The 22,203-nt window shown below is 46.9% G+C and overlaps 1 protein-coding gene across 1 annotated transcript in view; it reads left to right on the top strand.

Moving 5' to 3' along the window:
* LOC119958094 (R3H domain-containing protein 2) overlaps positions 1-22,203 on the top strand; it is a 148,581-nt gene that overhangs the window by 67,194 nt on the left and 59,184 nt on the right. The window contains exons 14-15 of the mRNA XM_038786323.1: positions 10,823-10,924; positions 21,282-21,512. Of these exons, the coding sequence (XP_038642251.1) occupies positions 10,823-10,924; positions 21,282-21,512 (333 nt within the window). The remainder of the gene's footprint in view (positions 1-10,822; positions 10,925-21,281; positions 21,513-22,203) is intronic.

Below are 22,203 nucleotides of genomic sequence, written 5' to 3'. Positions count from 1 at the left end.
TTCAGCTGCTTCATCAATGACCTCCCTTCCATCATAAGTGGGGATGTTTGCGGATGGCTGCAGATACTGAAGCAGCCCATGTCCAAATGCAGCAACATCCAGGCTTGGGGCTGATAAGTGGGGATGTTTGCTGATGACTGCAGATACTGAAGCAGTCCATGTCCAAATGCAGCAACATCCAGGCTTGGGGCTGATAAGTGGGGATGTTTGCTGATGACTGCAGATACTGAAGCAGTCCATGTCCAAATGCAGCAACATCCAGGCTTGGGGCTGATAAGTGGGGATGTTTGCTGATGACTGCAGATACTGAAGCAGCCCATGTCCAAATGCAGCAACATCCAGGCTTGGGGCTGATAAGTGGGGATGTTGCTGATGACTGCAGATACTGAAGCAGCCCATGTCCAAATGCAGCAACATCCAGGCTTGGGGCTGATAAGTGGCAAGTTGCATTCGTGCCACACAAGTGCTAGACAATGAACATCTCTGCCAAGAGGGAATCTAACCATCGCCCCTGAACGTTTATTGGCACTGCCATCTCCAAAGCCTGTCCACCATCTACAAGGCACAAGTCAGGAGTGTGATGGAATACTCTCCACTTGCCTGGATTAGTTGCAGCTCCAACAACACTCAAGGATGGGCAATAAACAATGCTTACACCCCATGAATAAATTCAAAAAACATCCTGGGCAAAGCAGCCCCACTTGATTGGCACCCAGTCCACCATCTTAAACATTCACTCCCTCCACCACCGACACACCGTAGCAGCCGTGTGTACCATCTACAAGATGCACCGCTATAACTCGCCAAGGCTCCTTAGGCAGCACCTTCCAAACCCACAACCTCTACCATCTAGAAGGGCAAGGGCAGCAGATACCTGGGAACCCCACCACCTGGAGGTTCCCCTCCAAGCCACTCACCACCCTGACTGGGAAATATATCGGCCGTTCCTTCACCGTTGCTGGGGCAACATCCTGGAACTCCCTAACAGCACTGTGGGTGTACCTACACCACATGGACTGCAGCGGTTCAAGAAGGCAGCTCACCATCACCTTCTGAAGGGGCAATTATGGATGGGCAACAAATGCTGGCCTAGCCAACGATGCCCACATCATGTGAGAGGATTTTTTAAAAAATGAATTAAACGCTATAAGGATGGAAGGGCAGGTGATATGCGACTGCTGCAGGATTTGGGAGCTGGTGCAGATCTGTGTGATCCAAGGCAAACTCAGTCTGTGACTGGAGCAACTTGGCTCAGAGTCATTGAGTTGGAGGCTGAACTGCAAACACTGCACCACATCAGGGTGAGCTGACTGGTGGCGATTTTACCTGAGGTCACCACACCTCAGGTAAGGGGCAAGGTTGTGAAGGTGGGACCTCAGCCCGTACGGGGATTGGACCCATGCTGCTGGCCTTGCTCTGCATCATGAACCAACTGTCCAGCCCACTCTGCTAAACCAGTCCCCTTGTACTGTACTGGGACCGATGGCCTAGAAACCTAAAAATAGGAGCAGGAGAAGACCATTCAGCCCTTTGAGCCTGCTTCGCCATTCAGTATGATCATGGCTGATCCTCTATCTCGAGCCATACTCCCACATACTCCCCATACCCATGAACACCTTTGCAGCCAGGAAATCTATCTATTTCCTTCTTAAATATACTCAGTGATTTGGCCTGCACAGCCTTCTGTGGTAGAGAGTTCCACAGGTTCACCACCCTCTGGCTGAAGAGATTTCTCCTCATCTCAGTTCGAAGTGGGGATGGACAATGAAGGCCAGTGATGCCCAGATCCCGAGAATGAATGAAAAGAAAGCGGTTTACCCTGAAACCTGAAACTGTGACCCCCTTGGCCTGGACCCCTCCCCCTAGCCAGAGGAAGCAACATATATTTCTGCCTTCCATTTCTATCTTTGTTTCTCTCTCTCGTTTCTTTCTGCTCATGTTCCCGTCCTCCTGCCCAGGTTCCCGTCCTCCTGCCACTCTAGTTTAAACCCTTCCCAACAGCGCTGGTAAACACCCCTGGGAGGATATGAGCCTCGATCCTGCTGGGGTGTAATATGTGCAACTTGTACAAGTCCCATCTTCCCCAGAATCGTCCCCAATGCCTCAGAAGTGTAAATCCTTCCCTCCTACACCATCTCTCCAGCCACACAGCCATTTGGCCTGGTCTCCTATTCCTGCTGTCATTAACTCGTGGCATTGGGAGCAATGCTGAGATTACTACCCTTTTTAATTTATTTCCTAGCTCCCTATTGTTACGATCCTGGACCAGACCCCAAAAGTGGCGAGCATACTGGACAGAAACCCCAATATTGGATTTTAATTCCTTAAGAGTGAGGAAAAGATACCTCGCTTCAGGAGAACCTCGTGCAAAGCCTTCTGAAAGTCCAAATACACCACATCCACTGGCTCCCCTTCAAACTTTTCGACGTTTCTTCAGCAAGTCCATCAGTGGAGCAACCACGCTACAAACATTTTTCACCAATATTCGATCAAATCCACTCATGCCAAGAAATCGCATTATTTCCCTTTGTCTTGAGGGTATCTGAAACTCCTCAATAACTGTTGGTTTCACATCCCGTGGGGGCATTCGACCCTGTCCGATTGTATGGCCAAGGAAAGTGACTTGGACCTTTCCAAATTCACTTTTGGCTAGGTTTATCACCAAACCCGCCTCCTGAAGTCGATCGAATAACTCCATCAAATGTTTTAAATGTTCTTTCCATGTCTGGCTGAAAATTACCAGATCGTCGATTCGCACAATCGGGTAATCCTGAAACAACTTTGCTAGTTAACCGTTGAAATGTGGCTGGGGTGTTTTTCATGCCAAATGGCATAACTTTGAATTGGTATATACCATCTGGAGTCACAAAAGCTGAAATCTCCTTCGCCCTTTCTGATAAAGGTACCTGCCAGTAACCTTTAATTAAATCCAGTTTAGAAATAAAAGCTGATTGTCCCACTTTCTCAATGCAATCCTCCAAGCGTGGGATAGGATAAGAGTCCGTTCTTGTAACTGCTTTAACCTTTCTATAGTCCACACACCACCGTTGGGTACCGTCTGGTTTAGGCACCATCACTCTGGGTGAGCTCCATTGGCTGCAACCCACTTCAATTATGCCATTTTTAAGCAGACTCTCAATCTCTTTGTTAACCTGCCCCAATTTTAAAGGGTTAAGTCTGTATGGATGTTGTTTGATTGGAACAGCATTTCCCACATCTACATCATGTATAGCCATTTTAGTACTTCCCAATTTATCTCCACAAACTTGTCCATGTGATACTGCTTCAGTATCTTTCAGGTCAGTCCGTCTTTCCTCTGGAAGGTAACTCAACAATTTATCCCAATTTTTAAGAACATCCTCGTTTTCCAATTTAATTTGAGGTATGTCACAGTCATCTGGATTTGGTTCGTCACTTTGAGTTAGATCTCTTTTACTTTTACCACTTGAGTATTTCTCATGTCCCAGTTTCTATCCTTCACCGGCTGAAACTGATGTCGGAAACCAAGCTTTGATTTATGAACTAATTCATAATCATCTGCCATTTCTGCTGCTAACCTCGCAGTTTTAACCCTCTGCTCTTCCACATGAGTTCTCACTACATCAGGAATTGAATTTTTAAACTCCTCCAAAAGTATAATTTCTCTGTTGGCTTCATACGTTTGGTCTATTTTCAAAGCCTTTATGTACCTATCAAAATTACTCTGTTTGATCCTTTCAAACTCCATTATGTTTGACCAAATTCTTTCTTTTAATTTCTAAACCTTTGTCTGTAGGCTTCAGGCACAAGTTCATATGCACCGAAGATGGATTTTTTTCACCTCATACGACCCAGATACCTCCTCCGATAGTGATGAAAACACTTCACTAGCCCTACCTACCAGCTTTGTTTGAACAGTAATACCGACATGTCCTGTGGCCATTTCATTTGTTTAGCTACCTTCTCAAATGAAATGAACAAGGCTTCCACTTCCTTCTCATCAAACCTTGGCAATGCTTGGACATATTTAAATAGATTCCCACCAAACCTTCGACTATGACGCTCTTTCTCACTATCCTCATCACTATCCTCCAACTGTATGTTTCCCTTTACCTCCACCAATTTTAACTGACTGTCATGTTTCATAGCCATTTTCTGAAGTTCAAACTCTCTCTCTTTATCTTTCTCCCCGATCTGTAGCTCCCTTTCTCTTTCTTTTTGTTCTCTATCTCTTTCGTATTCAAGCTGCTTTAATTCTTTCTCATGTTCCATTTGTTTAATTTGTAACTGAATTTTTGCCATTTCCAATGAGTCAGACTGTATCTCAGGCAATTTTAAATGCTTAGCCACCGCCATAATTACCTTTTCGCATTTTGTCAGGTAATGTTAACTGCAATTTCTTGCCAACTCTAAATGCCTGTTTTTAGTCTCTGCGTAAGGTACTGCGTGTGACAGTCTCCACCCCCAAAAACTTCTGAGCCTCTGAAAGAGCCATTGTCCACAACACACTCCCTACTTAAACTGGAATACCACACCTGAAAAGCAACCACAATATGCTCACCCTTCACTGTCTTTAAGTTCACAAAGCCAACCCAATGGATAGACTTTTATCCCCCTCGAGCCCCCAATTGTTATGGGCCAGGGTTTAGAGAACCCCAAAGTGTATCATGACGTTCACCTGAACCACAACTTTTAATAGATTGTGGTTATGGGGAGCACACGGGCTTACTCTTCAGATGTGATGCAACAGAGATCTACAGTACTTTTACATTAAAACAATGTTAATTTATGAAACCAGTTAACACTTTATAAACCCACAGTAAACATCTTAACAACTATCAACACCAATAAATCCCCCAAAGAATACAGTACTCTCTAAGTAACTCTTAATCTTTCTTTGCAACATCCATAAGACAAAAAGAACCCCCTTTACAGAAACACATCAGGTTTAAATTCTCCACTGAGAGCAGTTATCAGTCTGAATTCACCAAATGATCTAGAGATAGTCTTTAGATGGCAGAGAGATCGAAATTACACCTTCTTTGGCTGGCTTCAGCTCCAACATTCAAACAAAACTAAAAAACACAGACACACCCAAGCTTTTCCTCAAAGCGAAACTAAAAAGCAGAGCCAGAGCACAGCTCCACCCACACTCTGACATCACTGCAGCCACTTGAGCAGACAAACATTTCTTAAAGTGACATTCCCATGACAATATATTAAAAAAATAATATTTAAAGCATAGTATGGACTCAAAAAACAGGAGCAGCTCATTAAACATCGAAATAACGGTAGTTAAATACGAGCATTCACAGGTAACAACTAATGACGTCACAGCACTTACTGATGGCATTCGCAATGGATTTAAATAAGAAGATGCATAATAATAACACTCTGTAACCGGCTGCTGTAGTCTTTCAGGCTGATTATTGAAGTTCAGCCTTCCTCGTGGAGACTCCCGAAAAGAGATTTTGGTCATGTCCAGCAAAATGCCACTCCGGGCTCTCCAGGACCCGATACCTTTGGGATTACACACTTTGGGGGCGGTCCAGATTTAATGGGTAGCCAAATATTTCTCAACCCCATGTTTGGTATGATTATAAGAAAGCTCTACTGTACTATAAATTGTTTCTTTATTCTTCATAGAATATTACCGTGAAGGACAGTGGTTCTGAATGTAACCCTAGGGAACCAGTTGAGAAAGGATAGTTAAAAGCCAATCCAAGTTTGATGGGCATAGAAGGCTGGGAATAATTTTGGTGAAAACGCCTTGCCCTGTCTAAAGAATGAAAAGACCGTACCTGCAATTGTCTCAATTGGTTTTTAAAGACCCAATGAATGAATATCCATTTTTATTGCAAAGGATTCCAGGGATTTTGCCACTGATTTGGAGGTGACATTCCATGGTTCCATTCTGCTTTTCTATGAAAGCAGCAAATCCGTGTCCCTAAGTCATTTTACAGGGCCTTTATGGCACAGTGCTCGAGTGCTCAAACCTGAGATCAGTGAATTATGTAAAGAGAACTTCGTCAGGGAAAACAATAGGTCCAACTGCATTTGCATTTACTCAACAAGTCAAATGTTATACTTTGCATGGTGTGGATGGAGTCCTTCTAATGTCCTCTACTGTCGGATACTGAATTTCTGTATAATTGAAAAGTTCTGGACCTCTTTGTCTGTTTGGACAGTTTACAAGACATCAGCGTAAAAGATTGTAATGTTGCAGTCGCTGAGTTCTGCCACAAGAACATACAACATACAATGCAGAAGGAGGCCATTCGGCCCATCGAGTCTGCACTGACCCCCGACCCACTTAAGCCCTCACTTCCACCCTATCCCCATAACCCAATAACCCCTCCTAATGTTTTTGGATACTAAGGGCAATTTAGCATGGCCAATCCACATAACCTGCACATCTTTGGACTGTGGGAGGAAACCGGAGCACCCGGAGGAAACCCACCCAGACATGCGAGCGTGCAGACAGTGACCCAGCCGGGAATCGAACCTGGGACCCTGGCGCTGTGAAGCCACAGTGCTAAACACTTGTGCTACCCACGGTTTGCAGTATGCTTATACTAATATCTGGTCACAGATAAAACTTGTTCTACATGTCTCCGGCAAATTCTGTCATCCTACAGGGGGTTTATTTACAGGAGACAAAGCACTTCAGACACTACCCTTTTAAGACCCTTGCCCCATGCCCAGCTGTCCTGATCAGCTGACCATTTATGTCTCTGTGCTTCTGTTGTGTTTCTCTAGACAGCAGCTGGAGTTCCCTTACTTTCTTGTCACTCTGGGAAGGAAAATGTCATTTCTGTCTTCAGTTGAAGTGTAGTTTTTTGAAAGGCAAGAGCATCCTCATGTTGAAAGTGTCTCAAGTTGTCTACTCATGCTAAGTGGCAAAGCGCTTTTTTGTCGCTGGCATTTCTTGGCCTTTTTGAGTTCTGAGCAGATCCTCCTGCTTCTGGTTGATGGCAGCCCCAGGATTTGAGATGGGTATCCATGTCAAATGTCATGAATCCTTCCTGGTGACTAACACACACAGCATCTGTCTTTGCTGCCTTCTGTTGTCACGGCGTAAAGCCTGCGCCAAAATTAGTACAAAAACTCACCACAATGGACTGATTGAAAGACGAGCAGTACTGGGCTGTAAGAAGATTCAAACTTCATTCCTCCAAGCACCAAGAGATGTCACTTTCTGCTGCTTCAAGACAGCTATAGATCCATATCTGCCAGTTGTCCCAGGAAAGGCTCATTGACCAAGTTGCATTCTTGATCCATGGTTGGGGAAGAGGAAATTGAAAAAGATTTGGGATGTGGCTGAGAAATGCAACGCTGCATTTATTGTCCATCTCTAGTTTCCTTGAGAAGGTTGGAGTGAGCTGCCTTCTTGCACCACTGATGTTCACGTCGTGACGCGGGAGTTAGGAGTTCCAGGTTTTGACCCAGCGGCAGTGGGGATAAAAATGAATTATCTCGAGGTCAGGGTGATGTGAGACTTGGAAGGAACCGTGCAGGTGGTGATCCCGCAGCATTCCTGTTTTTGATCTTCCTGATTGTAGAGGTTACAGCGGAGAGCGATGCTGTCAGAGTAACCTTGTTGAGTTGTTGTAGCGTGCTATTGCTGATGCATATTGCGGTCACAGTGATGCTGATAGAATAGCTGGATATTGAGACAATTGGAAGAGGCTAAGTGAACCTTTCTGTTCTTCAGTGTCATTACAACTGCACCTATCAAGGCGAGTAGTGAATATACCTTCATACTGTTGGCTTGAGGCTTTAGTGGGAGTTGAGCGATTTGTTGCAGCGTACCCAGTCTCTCCTCTGCTCTCTTTTTGGCCATGTGGTTGGTCCAGTTCAGTTTCTGCTCAGTGGTGACCTGGTATTGTGGGAGATCACAGTGGTGCTGTTGTTGAGAATTAAGGGGCTTTCTCTTGTTCAAGGTGGTCATTATCCACCTCTTGAGTGGGTGAATGTTACATGCCACTTGTCAGTACAAGGTTATCTTCGTCCTGGTACAAGCTAGCATGGGCTGCTTCATTGTCAGATGCGTTTTGAATGGAACATTCCGTGAGTAACCTCCTGACGCTATGACACAAGATGTAGCTGAAAATGTTTCGGCATGCAAGACTTTCCTGAGAAATTCCTGCAGTGATGCTCTGACGCTGTTCTGACTGAGCGCAGACAACCACAACCATGTTGCCTTGTGAGCATGAGGAGGCCATTCAGCCCTTCAAGCCTGCTCCGCCATTGAATAAGATCATGGCTGGCCTGGTTGTGGTCTCAACACCACTTTCCTGACTGTGCCCCATAACACTGAGTCCAGGGTTGTCAATCAAACGATCTGTCGAATTGAGCCTTTAATAAATTCCATGGCCCAGCATCTGCTGCTGTCTGGAGAAGTGAATTCCACAGACCGAGAAAAAAAGGCATGTCCGCATCCCTGTCTTCAAAGGGATCTTATTCTTAAACTGCATGATGTGGAGATGCCGGCGTTGGACTGGGGTGAGCACAGTAAGAAGTCTTACAACACCAGGTTAAAGTCCAACAGGTTTGTTTCAAACACTAGCTTTCGGAGCACTGCTCCTTCCTCAGCCACTGGAGAGTTTCCCCCCATTAACTCCCATTGGTTCCATACTCATTCAAATGGTCACTTCCTCAGTAGATTATCATAGAATTTACAGTGCAGAAGGAGGCCATTCGGCCCATCGAGTCTGCACCGGCTCTTGGAAAGAGCACCCTACCCAAGGTCAACACCTCCACCCTATCCCCATAACCCAGTAACCCCACCCAACACTAAGGGCAATTTATCATGGCCAATCCACCTAACCTGTACATCTTTGGATTGTGGGAGGAAACGGGAGCACCCGGAGGAAACCCACGCAGCACGGGGAGGATGTGCAGACTCAGCACAGACAGTGACTCAAGCCAGAATCGAACCTGGGACCCTGGAGCTGTGAAGCAGTTGTGCTGTCCACAATGCTACTGTGCTGCCCATTAGATTGCTCAGGAAGTAAAAGTGGAGCACAAGTCTATGTTGTGTGTCAGTTGCAGACAGGAATCAAAAGATCTTGCAGGTAGTACGTACAGGAGACACGAATGATTCGGACAGATTACTGCCACTTGGCTTAACCTTTGCAGCCACGATTTTCACGGAGGATTTGTTTTACTGAAGCAGACGATCTGTCTTTACCTGGATAACTGGCACAAATCAGTCCATATACATCAACCAAAGGGATGGCCAAGCAGACCCTGGTCCTCTTGGAAATAATTAGGTAAGTGTTGAATCGGAAGTTGCCTAGTTATGGCGGCTTTGTGTCGTGGCACAGTCTAAAAATGATAGCGCCCCTCGGTAATTTGAATTCTCTCTTCCTTCTGGGATGAAAAAGTTCCTGGGTGGGATTCTCCCAGCCCGTGGCCGGGCCGGAGAATCTCCGCAACCGGGCCACACTGCCCCGACGCCGGCACGCGATTCTCCGCGGAGCTGTACACAGGCCAGGCCGCCGATTCTCCGGTCTGGACGGGCCGAGTGGCCGCTCTAAAAAGGCAGAGTCCCGCCGGCGCCGGCCACACCTGGCCGCAGCCGGCGGGAACTCTGCACACACGGTCGGGGGGCCGCCCTGAGGGGGAGGGGGGGGGGCTCCGACCCCGGGGCGGTGCCTCCGATGGGGACTGGGCCGCGATCGGGGCCCACCGATCGGCGGGCCGGCCTCTCGCTCCCCGGGCCTATTTTCTTACGCGCCGACCCCTGAACTCCTGCGCCATGTTGCGTCGGGGCCAGCACGTTGGGCGAGGCCACCGCGCAAGCGCGGGTCCCGCGGCGCACAGTGCGCGCCGGGATGGGAGCCTGGAGAGGCGTGAGGCCAGAATCGGTACTCCCAGCAGCCCTTTCATGCTGTCATGAAACGCAACGGCGTTTCCGACGGCGTGGACACTCTGCCGCCGAATGGGAGAATCCTGCCGCTTAATCTTGGTTGCACTTAATTAAAGCAATGACAAAGACTTTCTCTACAGTCGGTAATTCAACATTCTCCCTGGTACAGCACCACTTTAAATTCATGCACATAACGTCTGACTTGACTCTCGCAGGTTCTTACGAATTCTGATGCATGCTCCTTCCCTGTTTCAGTTACCATTTAGATTTCAAGAACCTCTAGATTGCTGCCCTGTATTTAAGATGCACACGAAGTTGTGACTTGTTCAGCAGAGATTGTAGTGTCTGCTCACGATGGTAAATGGTCTGGTCAGTATCGGAGGAAGATCATACACCTCAATTGGCCACATGTGCATTCTACATCTCATCACAGATATTCATTTTGTAGAATACCGTAGATCGGTTATTGTTATACAATTGCCGTTTTCAAAAATGACGACTCGTGGCTCTTGAGTATCTTACTATTGCTAACCAACTCGGAGGAGTTACACGCTGGAAGGGCACCAGTTTCATTCTGTCACACTGAATTCCCAACCTCAGCCACAGTGCTGTCTAGGTAGCAGAAGGGGGCCACCAGGGAAGGGAAGGGAATGAGAATGGGAGCCATTACAGGGCTATATCACTTATTGTCTGGCAGCTGGTTGAAGAATGCCATTGGCAGAGAGCTGAGAGCAGTTTGCCTACTTATCCTCCTGAATGCATGATGTGCATGGTCGAGAAAGATTAAGGGGGACTGGGGAGGGGGGTGGAATCTAGGCCTCCTTGAAAAGGATAAAACAAATGTTGGTTTGACAGATCTCGCGTGCTGTCGAATGTGTGTCTGAAGTATTTTTGTGCAGTGACGAGTATGATGACATTAACCCGTGTTTCTTTTTTCCAATACTTTCTCTGTGTTGTTGGCTATCTTAGCCCTTGCCATCTCTGCAACCCTCTTCACAGCCTATCCAGTATTCTGCGACCTCTTGTCCCCAAGTTCTTCTGCCAGTCTCGCCTCCCCAGCAATACACTATGGTACATGTTATCAGTTCTGGATGTTTAGTTCTACCTGTGTGTGTCAACAGTTTTGCATGTTTGTCTGTGCTACCCTCAACTCTTTACCAAAGTAGTATTACGGTTGGATATATAAAGGATACCGTTGGATCATAAGGGAGTGTTTGAGGAATATATCGCAGCTCCTGACATCTGCTCGGGAAGCGCGAGGATATAAGAATGCTGGGCCTTGCCCACGGAATCACGATTTTCAATTTTCCTGCTTGTTTTCAATGGGGAAGATAAGTACCCGTGCCTCTATAGCTGAAACTGTTTCTGCCCTTAAAACAAGGTGCGTGCGAAGTTTACACGTGAAAATTCAAATTTCTGCCTGTACAAAATGTCGAGCAGGATATGTTTGCCCACTGAGATATACGAAGTGCGGCAGAAGGACCTCGCTGTTCTTCTTTCACGCCTCCTCCCTCCATCTGCCCCAAAACTAAACCTCCATTCATAATGTGCCAAGTCATTGGCATTATAAACGTCACATAAATAAGATCATTGGAAAACAACGATCTCCACTATGGAAATTAGTTTATCAATAATTCTGACTTTCATAGTTTGCAGGCGTACTGACACAGTGGGTAAATGCACTTTCCACTATTGCACTGAGGAAAGTCTTGGGTTCGATGCCTATTCTGAGCTAAAATAACTGACCTCAAAAAGGGCAGCCGTGCAAGTGCCCAGGAGCTTCAACATCCTCGAGCTTGGAAGGGGGAATGAAAATCAATCCCGTTTCCTGCTCTGGATTTATCATCCAATGACTCCCTGAAATGTTTGTGGGCGTTCAGTGATTGGTTGCATCTGCTTCCCCATACTCACCTGTCCCTCCATCAATTGATTTTCCAACATCAACTATACAAAGGGAGTCACTTGTGTGAGGTCCTGAACTGTAATTTAACATGGGACAACTTGCTCAGAAATGGAAAGAGGAAGGGGTGTTTCCATATCGAGTTTTGCATGGCTATCTTCTATGTGGGTTTTCCATCAGCCTTTCCAACTGTACTTGATGGAATTTTTCAGTTCCTTGAAGCCATTGATCTAATTGTTACTCAACCACATAAAAATGCATTTTCGGAATAAAGCTGCATGCAAAACATTACGCAGACTAAGCCGTTCAAGCAGCCAAAGTGGTCGTGGATATCTTTCCGAACCGTGCTTCCAATAATCATGTTTATCACAGGAGAAGTGTGTAACCGTGCTGTAGATGCATTCAGTACATAGTGTGCACGACGTTGAAAAGCAGCAGTTTATAAATTGGCCGGAATTCTCCAGCCGTTGGGATTCTTTGTTCCCGCTGGCAGCACACGCTCGCCCGTGGGTTTTCCAGCGGGGGGGGGGGGGGGGGGGGGGGGGGGGGGGGAGAGAATCCCGCTGCCAGCGAACGGGGTGCAGCTGAGAGACACACCGGACAATCCCGCCCGCTACAATTGCCGATGGTTGGCATGGTGACCAGCAGTAGGACAGGTGGCAGCTACTCAAGACGGGAAACATTGCCTCTGCATTATTGACACATCCCAAATTGGCTCGCTTTCAAACGGACTTGCTTTGCTTCTACCCTGAATTTAGTCCATTGTAATCAGGTGACCCACATAAATGTGGGCTAGGGATGGCAGTGCTTTGCTTAATGTCTCATTCAGTCAGTGAAGTGCTTTCCGGGTTGTCAGGATGAGTAAAAGTAAACCTGAAAAACCACTTGCAGGAGTGTGAGGGTTTATCTCTAACCCAAATATACACGGTCGGGATATAAATGGGCGGGATTCTCCGGTTTCCCAGCTGCGTGTTTCTTACGCGCCGTTGGCTGGCGGTGGGAACCTCTCTTCCTGCCACTTGTCAATGGGATTTCCCATTGAAGCCATCCCCACGCTGCTGGGAAACACTCAGGCAGGATGCGGGGAAAGAGCATCCCAATGGCCGGAGAATTCCAGTCCCTGGATTGTGAAGCAGGGAGCTAAATTAGACATGGGCCTCAATTTCACAACTGGGATCAGGGTTCAAATCCAGCCAAAACGGACGAGATAAAAGTATCCTCTGTTTGGCTGTAAGAATCGGATGCAAAGTGACTTTGGGAAATCTCAATGCTGCGTACACAACTGAAATGTGCCTCGTTTGGCACTAAATTACAGCCTTACTCAGGTAGAAAGATGGTCCAAAGACGTGCAGGTTAAGTGGATTGGCCATGATAAATTGTCCCTTAGTGACCAAAAAGGTTAGGAGGGGTTATTGGGTTACGGGTATAGGGTGGAAGTGAGGCCTTAAGTGGATCGTTCCAGACTCGATGGGCCAAATGGCCTCCTTCTGCACTGTATGTTCTATGTTATTGTATTTTAAAAATTGAAACGTAGCCTACAAGAGGCTGCTCTTTGTAAGTTGGTACTGAGCTACAGAGTTGTGCTATACCTCAGGTGAATGCCAGTTAGTGACAAGAGGAGCTGGCTGCAGCACTAATATCCCTCATCTTAATAGGTACAAAGAAACGGAAATTTTGCCACACCAGTGTGCAAGGTCATATGTAGTTTTCATGGAGATCCACCATATTCTGCTCATTGAACTCCAGATCCATTCTCATAGGCTGGTATTAATTGCAAAAAGGGCAGTTCTTCGAGAGTATCAAATGTCTTTATGAGTTGGGTCTTCAAGCAGAATGTAATTGTGCAGGAATAAGTCGTATGTGAAATTGGGTTTGGAAGTCTTTCCCCAATTTCCACAGCACAAACTGCCCCCCCGATTGTCACTAATCTTGCTGCCAGATATCATAGTGTGCCTGGCCTGCAAATAGAATATATCTCACTTGGATGCACTGTTCTGAGATTGGAGCCAGAGCGTATGAGAGTAAAGTTGAGGAAGTTTTCTTCTGCATCTAACCATACAAAAGTGAAAGTGGTTTACCCCAATATTAATCTCCCAAACCTTGGTTGTTAAGTGTTCAGTACTGTGTATTCTAATGAGAATACTTAGTTTACAGAAGATCTCGAGCTCCAATCAGCCTCTTGCCAGAGTGTGCAGTTGCATTGCTGTTAACTTTATAAATAGTACAGCTTTAACTTAAATTTGAGGCAATCATTCCTCAACTTTGGCAGCACTAGCCAGGTTGAGCTCAGTTGATTGGACGACTGGCTTGTGTGATGCGGGGGTGGCGCCAACAGCGTGGGTTCCATCCCCGTACCGGTAGAGATTATCCATGAACCTTGACCCTCGCCTGAGGTGGGGTGACCCTGAGGTTAAATCACCACCAGTCAGCCCTATGGCCCTCTGGGACTGTGGCGACTTCCATTTCACTGTTTATTTATCGGAAGTGAGCTGAGTGGAGAACATTCACATCCATTAACAAACCTAACTTCAAATCTGGAAATTACAGTCAGTGAACACATTTTGAGGAGGCAGAGGTGTGGGTGACCTTGTAGCTATAACATAATTTATGATTCAGTAATTTTCCTGAGCTCCACCTGTGTATGATGCATCCATTCGTAGGTTTTTTTTTACAGGCTGTGACACTAGATTCTCAGAAAAAGAAGTCATTCTTCAGGAGGATATGTCACTCCCATCCTCAGCTTATGTCTATGCATGTGTACGTCCAGCAGGACCCACTGGAGCACGAATTCAATGCTTCTGCCACCCTGAGGTGCGGAAGTCAATTCAAATAATTCTATCTCCACTCCGACTGTGATCAACTAACTCTGCCTAGACAAGGGAAGAAACCTGGCACCTTCCTATGGTTCCACTGCTTATTAGATAAACTTGGTGTACCAGCTGTTAGCCAATTTATTAGACCGTGTTCCAATCGCAAAAATGATCACATTAGTCATCTGTTGCTACAGCAAATTTGACATGATCCAGATTGAGGAGAGCTGTGTTCTGGAGAATTGTTACAGAATGTGTTGTTTCAAGTGTGGGTCATTCCTTCTCACCTAAATGCTCGGTGCCCGTTAAAGTCGTACTTCAATCCATGCGCTCAATGTTCCAGTGTCGTCTAGTTTGCTAGAATCTGTACAAAAACGCATCTGCGCATGGATTTGAAAATGTTGTCATGGCATAACAGATAGATGGCGGTGAACGTAGTCTCCTATTCCGCCATCATTAAAGGACCCAGGAGCTGCCTCATTGCATCAGTTCATTTCTGCCAAGTTAAAGGGTCTCTGCTGGTTGCTTCGGACAGTCCAAAGATTGAGGTAAAGTCTCTTGATGGAGTTGGGTTTGATGAGACAGAACTTAGAGAAACAAATATTCATCTTCTCGCACTGGCCAAGGTCTTTATAAGCATAGAATGGATTCAGCTGGCAGTCTTCTGTCCTGTTTGTAACGGCCACATCAAAAAGTTCATTTCAATCGACTCACTGTTGCAGCAAATATCTTGAGAATTGGTTCTCAGAGAGTTGTGAACATGGATTGGATTTGTTTATTGTCACGTGTTCTAAGGTACAGTGAAAAGTATTTTGCGTGCAGTTCAGACAGATCATTCCGTACATGAAAAGAAAATACATAATACGGCAAACATGAAATACACAATGTAAAGGTCAGTGTTAGCATTAAGTTTTAAGAGCTCAGTACGGTTATAGGAGATGTAGGAAGAGTATTTGTGTGAGAGAGCTTGCAGACAGATGGCACGCTCCGGCGCCATCTTGGTTGGAACTTGTGGAATTCTCTGCCACAGAAAGCTGTTGGGCCAGTTCGTTGGGTATATTCAATAGGGTGCTGGATGTGGCCCTTGCGGCTAAAGGTACCAAGGGATATGGAGAGAAAGCGGGAGTGGGATACTGAATTTGCATGATCAGCCATCATCATATTGAATGGTGGTGCAGGCTCGAGGGGCCGAATGGCCTACTCCTGCATCTATTTTCTACGTTGGTATCGGCATCAGCAATTAGTACACTGCCAGCCAAATAATGTGAAGCAGATCGACATACAGAAAGCCTGGTACAGATTGGACTTTGCACTCACCGCACTGAGTTCCAGGTGGCTGTGCAGCACTGACCTGTGCAGTACACTGCCTGCACACAAAGCTTCGATCGTTCACATCAACATGTCCGACCATTGCAAGAGCAAAATACTGCTGGAAACCTGAAATCAAATCAGAAAATGCTGGAAATACACACCATCTATGGAGAGAGAAAAACCAAGCCTGCAATTTGGTTTGGAGACATTTTTAAAAAAAAACTAACTTGTTTCGCTCTCCGTGATTGCCAGACCTGCTGACTCTGTTTTTATGTCTGTGCTACTGCCTGCTGAAGATGCACATTTTTTCCAATTAAGGGGCAATTTAGCGTGGCCAATCCACCTACCCTGTACATCTTTGGGTTGTGGGGGGTGAAGAAATTAATTTGACATCAGTGGTATTGGTCTGGCCGCCTGTTATACACCCCACCCCGTGCTTTGTTCCATTTAAGTCAATAGAAGGTGTAATGGGCAGCTGACTCAATAATACAACAAAAAGAGTTGTTGTCATGGGTGACTTCAACTTCCCTAATATTGACTGGAACCTCCTTAGTGCAAATGGTTTGGATGGAGCAGATTTTGTCAGGTGTGTACAGGAAGGATTCCTGACTCGATGTGTAGATAAGGCGACAGAGAGTGGTGGGTGTGTGGAATGCACTGCCAGCAGAGGTGGTGGAGTCAGAGTCATTAGGGACATTTCAGCGATTCCCAGGCACATGGACAGCAGTAAATTGAAGGGGTGCAGGTTGGGTTGATCTTAGATTAGGATAAATGGTCAGCACAACATCGTGGGCTGAAGGGCCTGTACTGTACTGGGCTGTACTGTTCTATGTTCTAATACCAACTATGTGCTATTGCCTGAGACAAAATGTTATCCTTTTATATGCTATCAAATTCATTATTGCTGACACTTGTACATAATGCTTGTTAGCTAAACACCGTGCACAGCATGCCAAAGTTGTGACCAATTCATATCATGCACCTAAGGAATGGCTATGCTGTTTTCATATTATTAGGAACAAGTTCAGTGAGCACAGCAAGTCTGAGAAATTGAGTTGTGACTGGTTGGATGTCACTGCATGTGTATCAGTATTAATTACTGCCATGAATTCAGCATCAGTTAATATCAGCTATTCGCCAGTGGACTTTCTGCAACCAGTTGTCACTGAGGGTGTTTTTATGTGACTTATTCACAGGAATTTCCACCCGCTGTGGCATTATTAACAATGACCAGCACTGAATTGTACGGAAGTGAAGACCCCTAATGGTGTTCCCTTCAGACAGGAAGAGATTCCAGCTCCATACGTTTCATACTGTTTTCCTATCTTAACACAAAACGAGTTCTAAATCTCATCCAGTAACAAGGGAATTGTAGAGTTTACCCTGGCTAGGATCTAATAAATTATTTTTTAAATGAGATGGGTTCAGCCCTGGCAGCATCAATAATAGTGTTAATCCCTTCTACAACAAGACAAAGCAAAGCTCTTCAGGCAGTGGTGACCTAGGGCTCCACCTCTGAACGTCTGGACATCTTAAGAGCAGAATTGCCCTGGAGGGGTTGTTGAGGGGGGGGAAGGGACATGGCGGAGCGTGGATACGAGGAGAAGGAAGATCGCGATGAATTGCTAACCATGCACGACTGGACTAAAGCTCTAAGTACAGAGATGTTCAATACGCATGAATTGTACAAAGCCTAAATGGACAGCAGCCTCGAACCCTGGAGTAGAGGCCTGTTCCCAAATCTCTCCCGACACACCAGGCATCATGTCTGAAGTTGCTCATTATCATTTTGCTGGGACCCGTGATCACAAACGTTTTCGGGCCAATTATCAGTGTGTAACCCTCCATTAGATTGTGCAGCATTGGCTACCTCCAGCCAGCAGAAAGTCTGCCCATGGCTGAATTACATGTCAGGAGGTAATGCCGGCATCTGGACAGTCGACTGAGCAAAGTCAGATGCCCAGTACACTCATTAAGAGCAGGAATTCAAGATCAATTCGTGAAAGTCCGAGACCAGATCAAATGTTCTCAGCTTTACTTCTAACTACCCGCTGGGAGATCTTTCTGCCATATCACCATGGAGATCTGATATCCTCGATGAAGGAAGGGTCATGAATTCCAATAAAATATTATTGGCACAGTGGTTAGCACTGTTGTCTCACAGCGCCAGGGTACCTGGCTCAATTCCGGTCTTGGGTGACTGTGTGGAGTCTGCACATTCTCCCCGTGTCTGCGTGGGTTTCCTCCGGGTGCTCCGGTTTCCTCCCACAGTCCAAAGATGTGCAGGTTAGGCGGATTGGCCACGATCAATGCGCAGGATAGGGCGGAGGAGTTGGCTGCTCTTTCAGAGGGTCGGTGCAGACTCGATGGGCCGAATGGTCGCCTCCTGCGCTGTAGGGATTCTATGGATAGACCGAATGGCAGTAGCTGTCTTTGTGGCTCCGATATAAAGCTGAGATTGGTGCAGGAAACTGCTTAACTTGTGGTCTCCGTGCAGAATTCACATTTCCAAATCAATTAAAATCAAATACGCTTTGCACCTTGTGTCGTGGCCACAGGAGAATAACATGTCCACCAACAGTTTTGTGTAACCTGTTCCATCGTTGAGAAGTATGTCAATCTGCTCAACCTCCTCCTCAGCTCCAAGATGGAGTGTTTCGCGATGTTAAATCTCTGTGTAAATACTGTTGCGGTCTTACCAACAAACCTGGGAAACTGTCCTATATCTCAACAAGCAGAGGCTAACACCCATTTCCTAGTTGGTTCCTCGGCCTTTGAATCAATCAATGGAATAATGCCAGTATTACAGGTGGCGGGCACATTCATCCCACTGTTCTGCAACATTTTCATGTGTGTTCCCAGCACATATTTCCCCCCACAGCGTATCGTGCCGAGGTTTGCTCCTATATAGTGTGAAGTATGGAGATCATTTTGAAGAATGCAGATGGGTTTGTCTGGTGGGTAACTAATTGTACAGGGCTTTTTCCAGGCAATATGAGGAGTGTTGCTTCTGCACTTCTTTCATATTAACACATTACGGGGAGTTCTGCATAAAATATCTGCCTCTTGGATGCCCAGCATACGAGGGCAACTGAGGCCACCAGTACTTGCAACACTTCGGTTTGAATGAGGACGAGGACACCTGCAGTTAAAGGGGTGGAGATACTGGGAGGTTCATATGCACTTTTCAGTAGAACAGCAAAGGCAAAGAGGAGATTTCATCTGGACATTTAAAGTTATGGTTTGTGAGTTAGTAACCAAAGGACATAAATACAACAACATCAAAAGAACAAGGGAGAAGTTAGGACACGTTTTTTTCTTTTACGTAGAGAGCTGTTCAAACACAAAGGGCGCGATTTACCGGCCTCGTCGTGCCTCACTTGGGTCGCGACGAGTCCGTTGATGCTCGAGACGTCTCGCGAGATTCAGCCGAACATCACGATCTGGATCTCGCCCTCGCTGGACAAGATCCAGATGAGCATATTTAAATAAGCCATGAGGCTCGTTTAAATACACATGCGTCAGATTCTACTGCCGCCTGGGAACTAACGGCCTCCCCAGCGCGGCGTCGACCGTTTAGTCCTGGTTCACACAAAGGTGGACCAGGCGTAAGGGCATCCGGGGGTTTCCCAGGCCATTGGAGACCCCGGAGTGGTTGGGGTCAGCGCAGTGTGGCACCCTGGCTCTCCCTCTGGCACAAGGGTGCGCAGGTAGCACTGCCAAGAGTCTGGGGGGTGATGAAGGGTGGGCATGTAGGGACTCAAAGGTTTGGGGTGACGAAGCGTGGAGGTCCTGAAAGAATGGGTGTGGAGGCCTGAAAAGGGGGGGGTGGGGGGGGGGGGGGGGGGGGGCTCAGCAACCTCATAGTGGGGTAGCCTCACTTGGAAGGTGTGGGGTCATACCCATATGTATGGGGTGGTGTGGGAGACCCACAAGCTCACTTCGAGATCAGGGCACCCTTTCAAAATGGTGGCCCAATCTCTGAGGAACCAGTCTCGCCGACGGGTTCAGCTCCCCATTGTTGAAAGCAGGTGGGATTTAACTAAATGGGAACAAAGTCCCTTAGCGACCGCATTTAGCTTGTGTGTTTCCTGTCACTTCCAGCATTGAGAAACAATGCTATTAAACGGCACTCGCTTTAGATCGGCGGCCTCAGCGGGGAACCTGCGGCTGAGACGCACATACCGCCATTTTGTACACTGAGGTGCCCTGCTCACTACAACTCCTTGGTGTTGTGAGAGATCAGGATGATTTTTAAATGGCGCCCCTATCTCTGGAGCCCTCGAAGCAATCCCCGAGCCCCCAACACCCATACCAGGCACACACTGCCCAATAGCCACTGTGAATAAAATGCCAGCTTGTCACCGGCACCCTGGCAGTGCCCCTGCCAGTGGCACCATGGCAGTACCAGGATACCACCCTGCCCAAAGAGCATGCACCATGGGACCTCCGATCCCCTGGGAAACACCTTCAAGTGCTGTTCCGTTTGTGGAGACCAGCACTGAACGGCGCTCACCCAAGGTCACTGAGTCAAAGGGGATAGACCTCAATGTGTCGGGTACCTCAGGAATCTGCACATTAAAGAGAGACTAGCTGTCCCACTCTAATAGGCAGATGTGTTATAGGTGCGTGGGATTTAAATCACAACGTCGCGCCAGATCACGTTCGATCTCGCAAGGCGTTGCGAGCTGGGTCGATCCCTCTATCAGCCATGCGGCGCCGCGGCGAGCTACTTTTCAGGCGCAGCGTGGCTGAAAACCGCGGCCAACATTTCTAAGCGTGGGCTGGACCGGGGAGAAACTTCTCGAGGCCCAGTAAAAATGACGAAGTGCGGTTGAATACAAGTGTGGATCTCGCACGAATAGCTGGTGGGGAAACACTCCCAAACTCGCCCAAAATGACACCAATGTTTTGGTTGAACTCCACCCAGAATGTCCAAGCAGAAGCTTGGGTGGGAGCAGAATTCACAATCGGGAAATGGATAAATGTTTGAAATGGAGAATGTAAGATGGGTATGTGGAAAGAGCAGAGGAATACTATTCAGCGGATTGCCAAGCCCATGATAGACCGAATGGCCTATGTGGTAAAATTCTGTGAACTTCAAATATTGCAGCACTTAAAAATCATAAACTGATACTAAAAACTTTATTTGTTTTTAAACTGATTATGTAAATACAGGGCCAACAGGATTATGTCGTTTAGCCCTCCAGCACGACCTTTATTATTTGGGTATCATTTGACAATAAACCTTATCTCGGTGTCTCCATCATTGTGTGTACTCAGTGCAAAATTAAGGGGAAGAACCCAAATCAGAAAATAGTTTCTGTTTGACAGCGTACTTAATTAGATCTGTTGTTTGGGTTGTGAAGCTGAAGTTTGGGTAACTCTGTTTTTATATGCAAACTAGCCTGAAGAACTTGGCAACCAGTTTGGGCAGATGAGCCTCAGCCGTCAAGGTTCCACTGAAGCTCCCGAGACCACCTCTGCTGTATTTCAAGCCCCAGTGATATCCCAGCAGCCTGGCTACATCATCGCTTCGCCAGGGCAGTCTCTCTCTGCACCTCCCTATTCGGCACCTGGACATCCCACAGCTCAGCAGGTGCTTCAGCCTCAGGGTTACATCCAGCCTCCCCAGCAGGTATTTTGTTTTCCACATTGCATATTTCCGCTGTTCAGGATTTGAGAACAAATTATTGAGCACACATCTGAATTGGTTTGCAATATTCCAGATGAATTCAATCAGTAAAAGTTTTAAGTGTTTTTGTGAGCGAACATATTGTCTCGGCTAGTACTGCAGGCCAAGACGGCCGTCGGTCCGTTCTTTAGGTGCTGCTCCTGGCTACGGTGGTGGTGCTGCTGTGACGAGCCTCAGGTTCCCCTGGATTGGGGAGAAGACAGTCATCCGCTTTGGGCTGGTGGCCTGCAATTTCAACCTGCAGTTGGGAAAACGGGTTGGGGAAAACAAGGGACCGGATTCTCCGGCCTCCAAGCCACGCGTTTCCTGGTGGCGCACCGTTTGGCGGGATTCTCTGTTCCCGCTGCTGTGGATGGGAATTCCCGTTGAGGCCACCCCATGCCACCGGGAAACCCGCGGGCAGGGTGCGCTGCCAGTGGGACCAGTGAGTCCCACCACCGGCGGGATTTTAAAAAACTTTCTTCGTGGCTAACTGGGTTGTGCAGAAGGTGACCATTTATATCTGGGTTTAAATCCACCCCTGGATGATTTGTGTGTGCATGCTGTATGTAAGAGTTCTGTGCTGAGTGTGCTTTAAAATGGAGAAGCTAAGATGAAGGGCGAAAGCCCAGAGTGCAGGACAGCATCAGTGTTT

This window comes from Scyliorhinus canicula, chromosome 28, assembly GCF_902713615.1.
Source record: "Scyliorhinus canicula chromosome 28, sScyCan1.1, whole genome shotgun sequence".
NCBI classification, from domain to species: Eukaryota; Metazoa; Chordata; class Chondrichthyes; order Carcharhiniformes; family Scyliorhinidae; genus Scyliorhinus; species Scyliorhinus canicula.
Note: the sequence above shows the minus strand (reverse complement) of the source record. Positions and strands in the feature narration are given on the sequence as shown.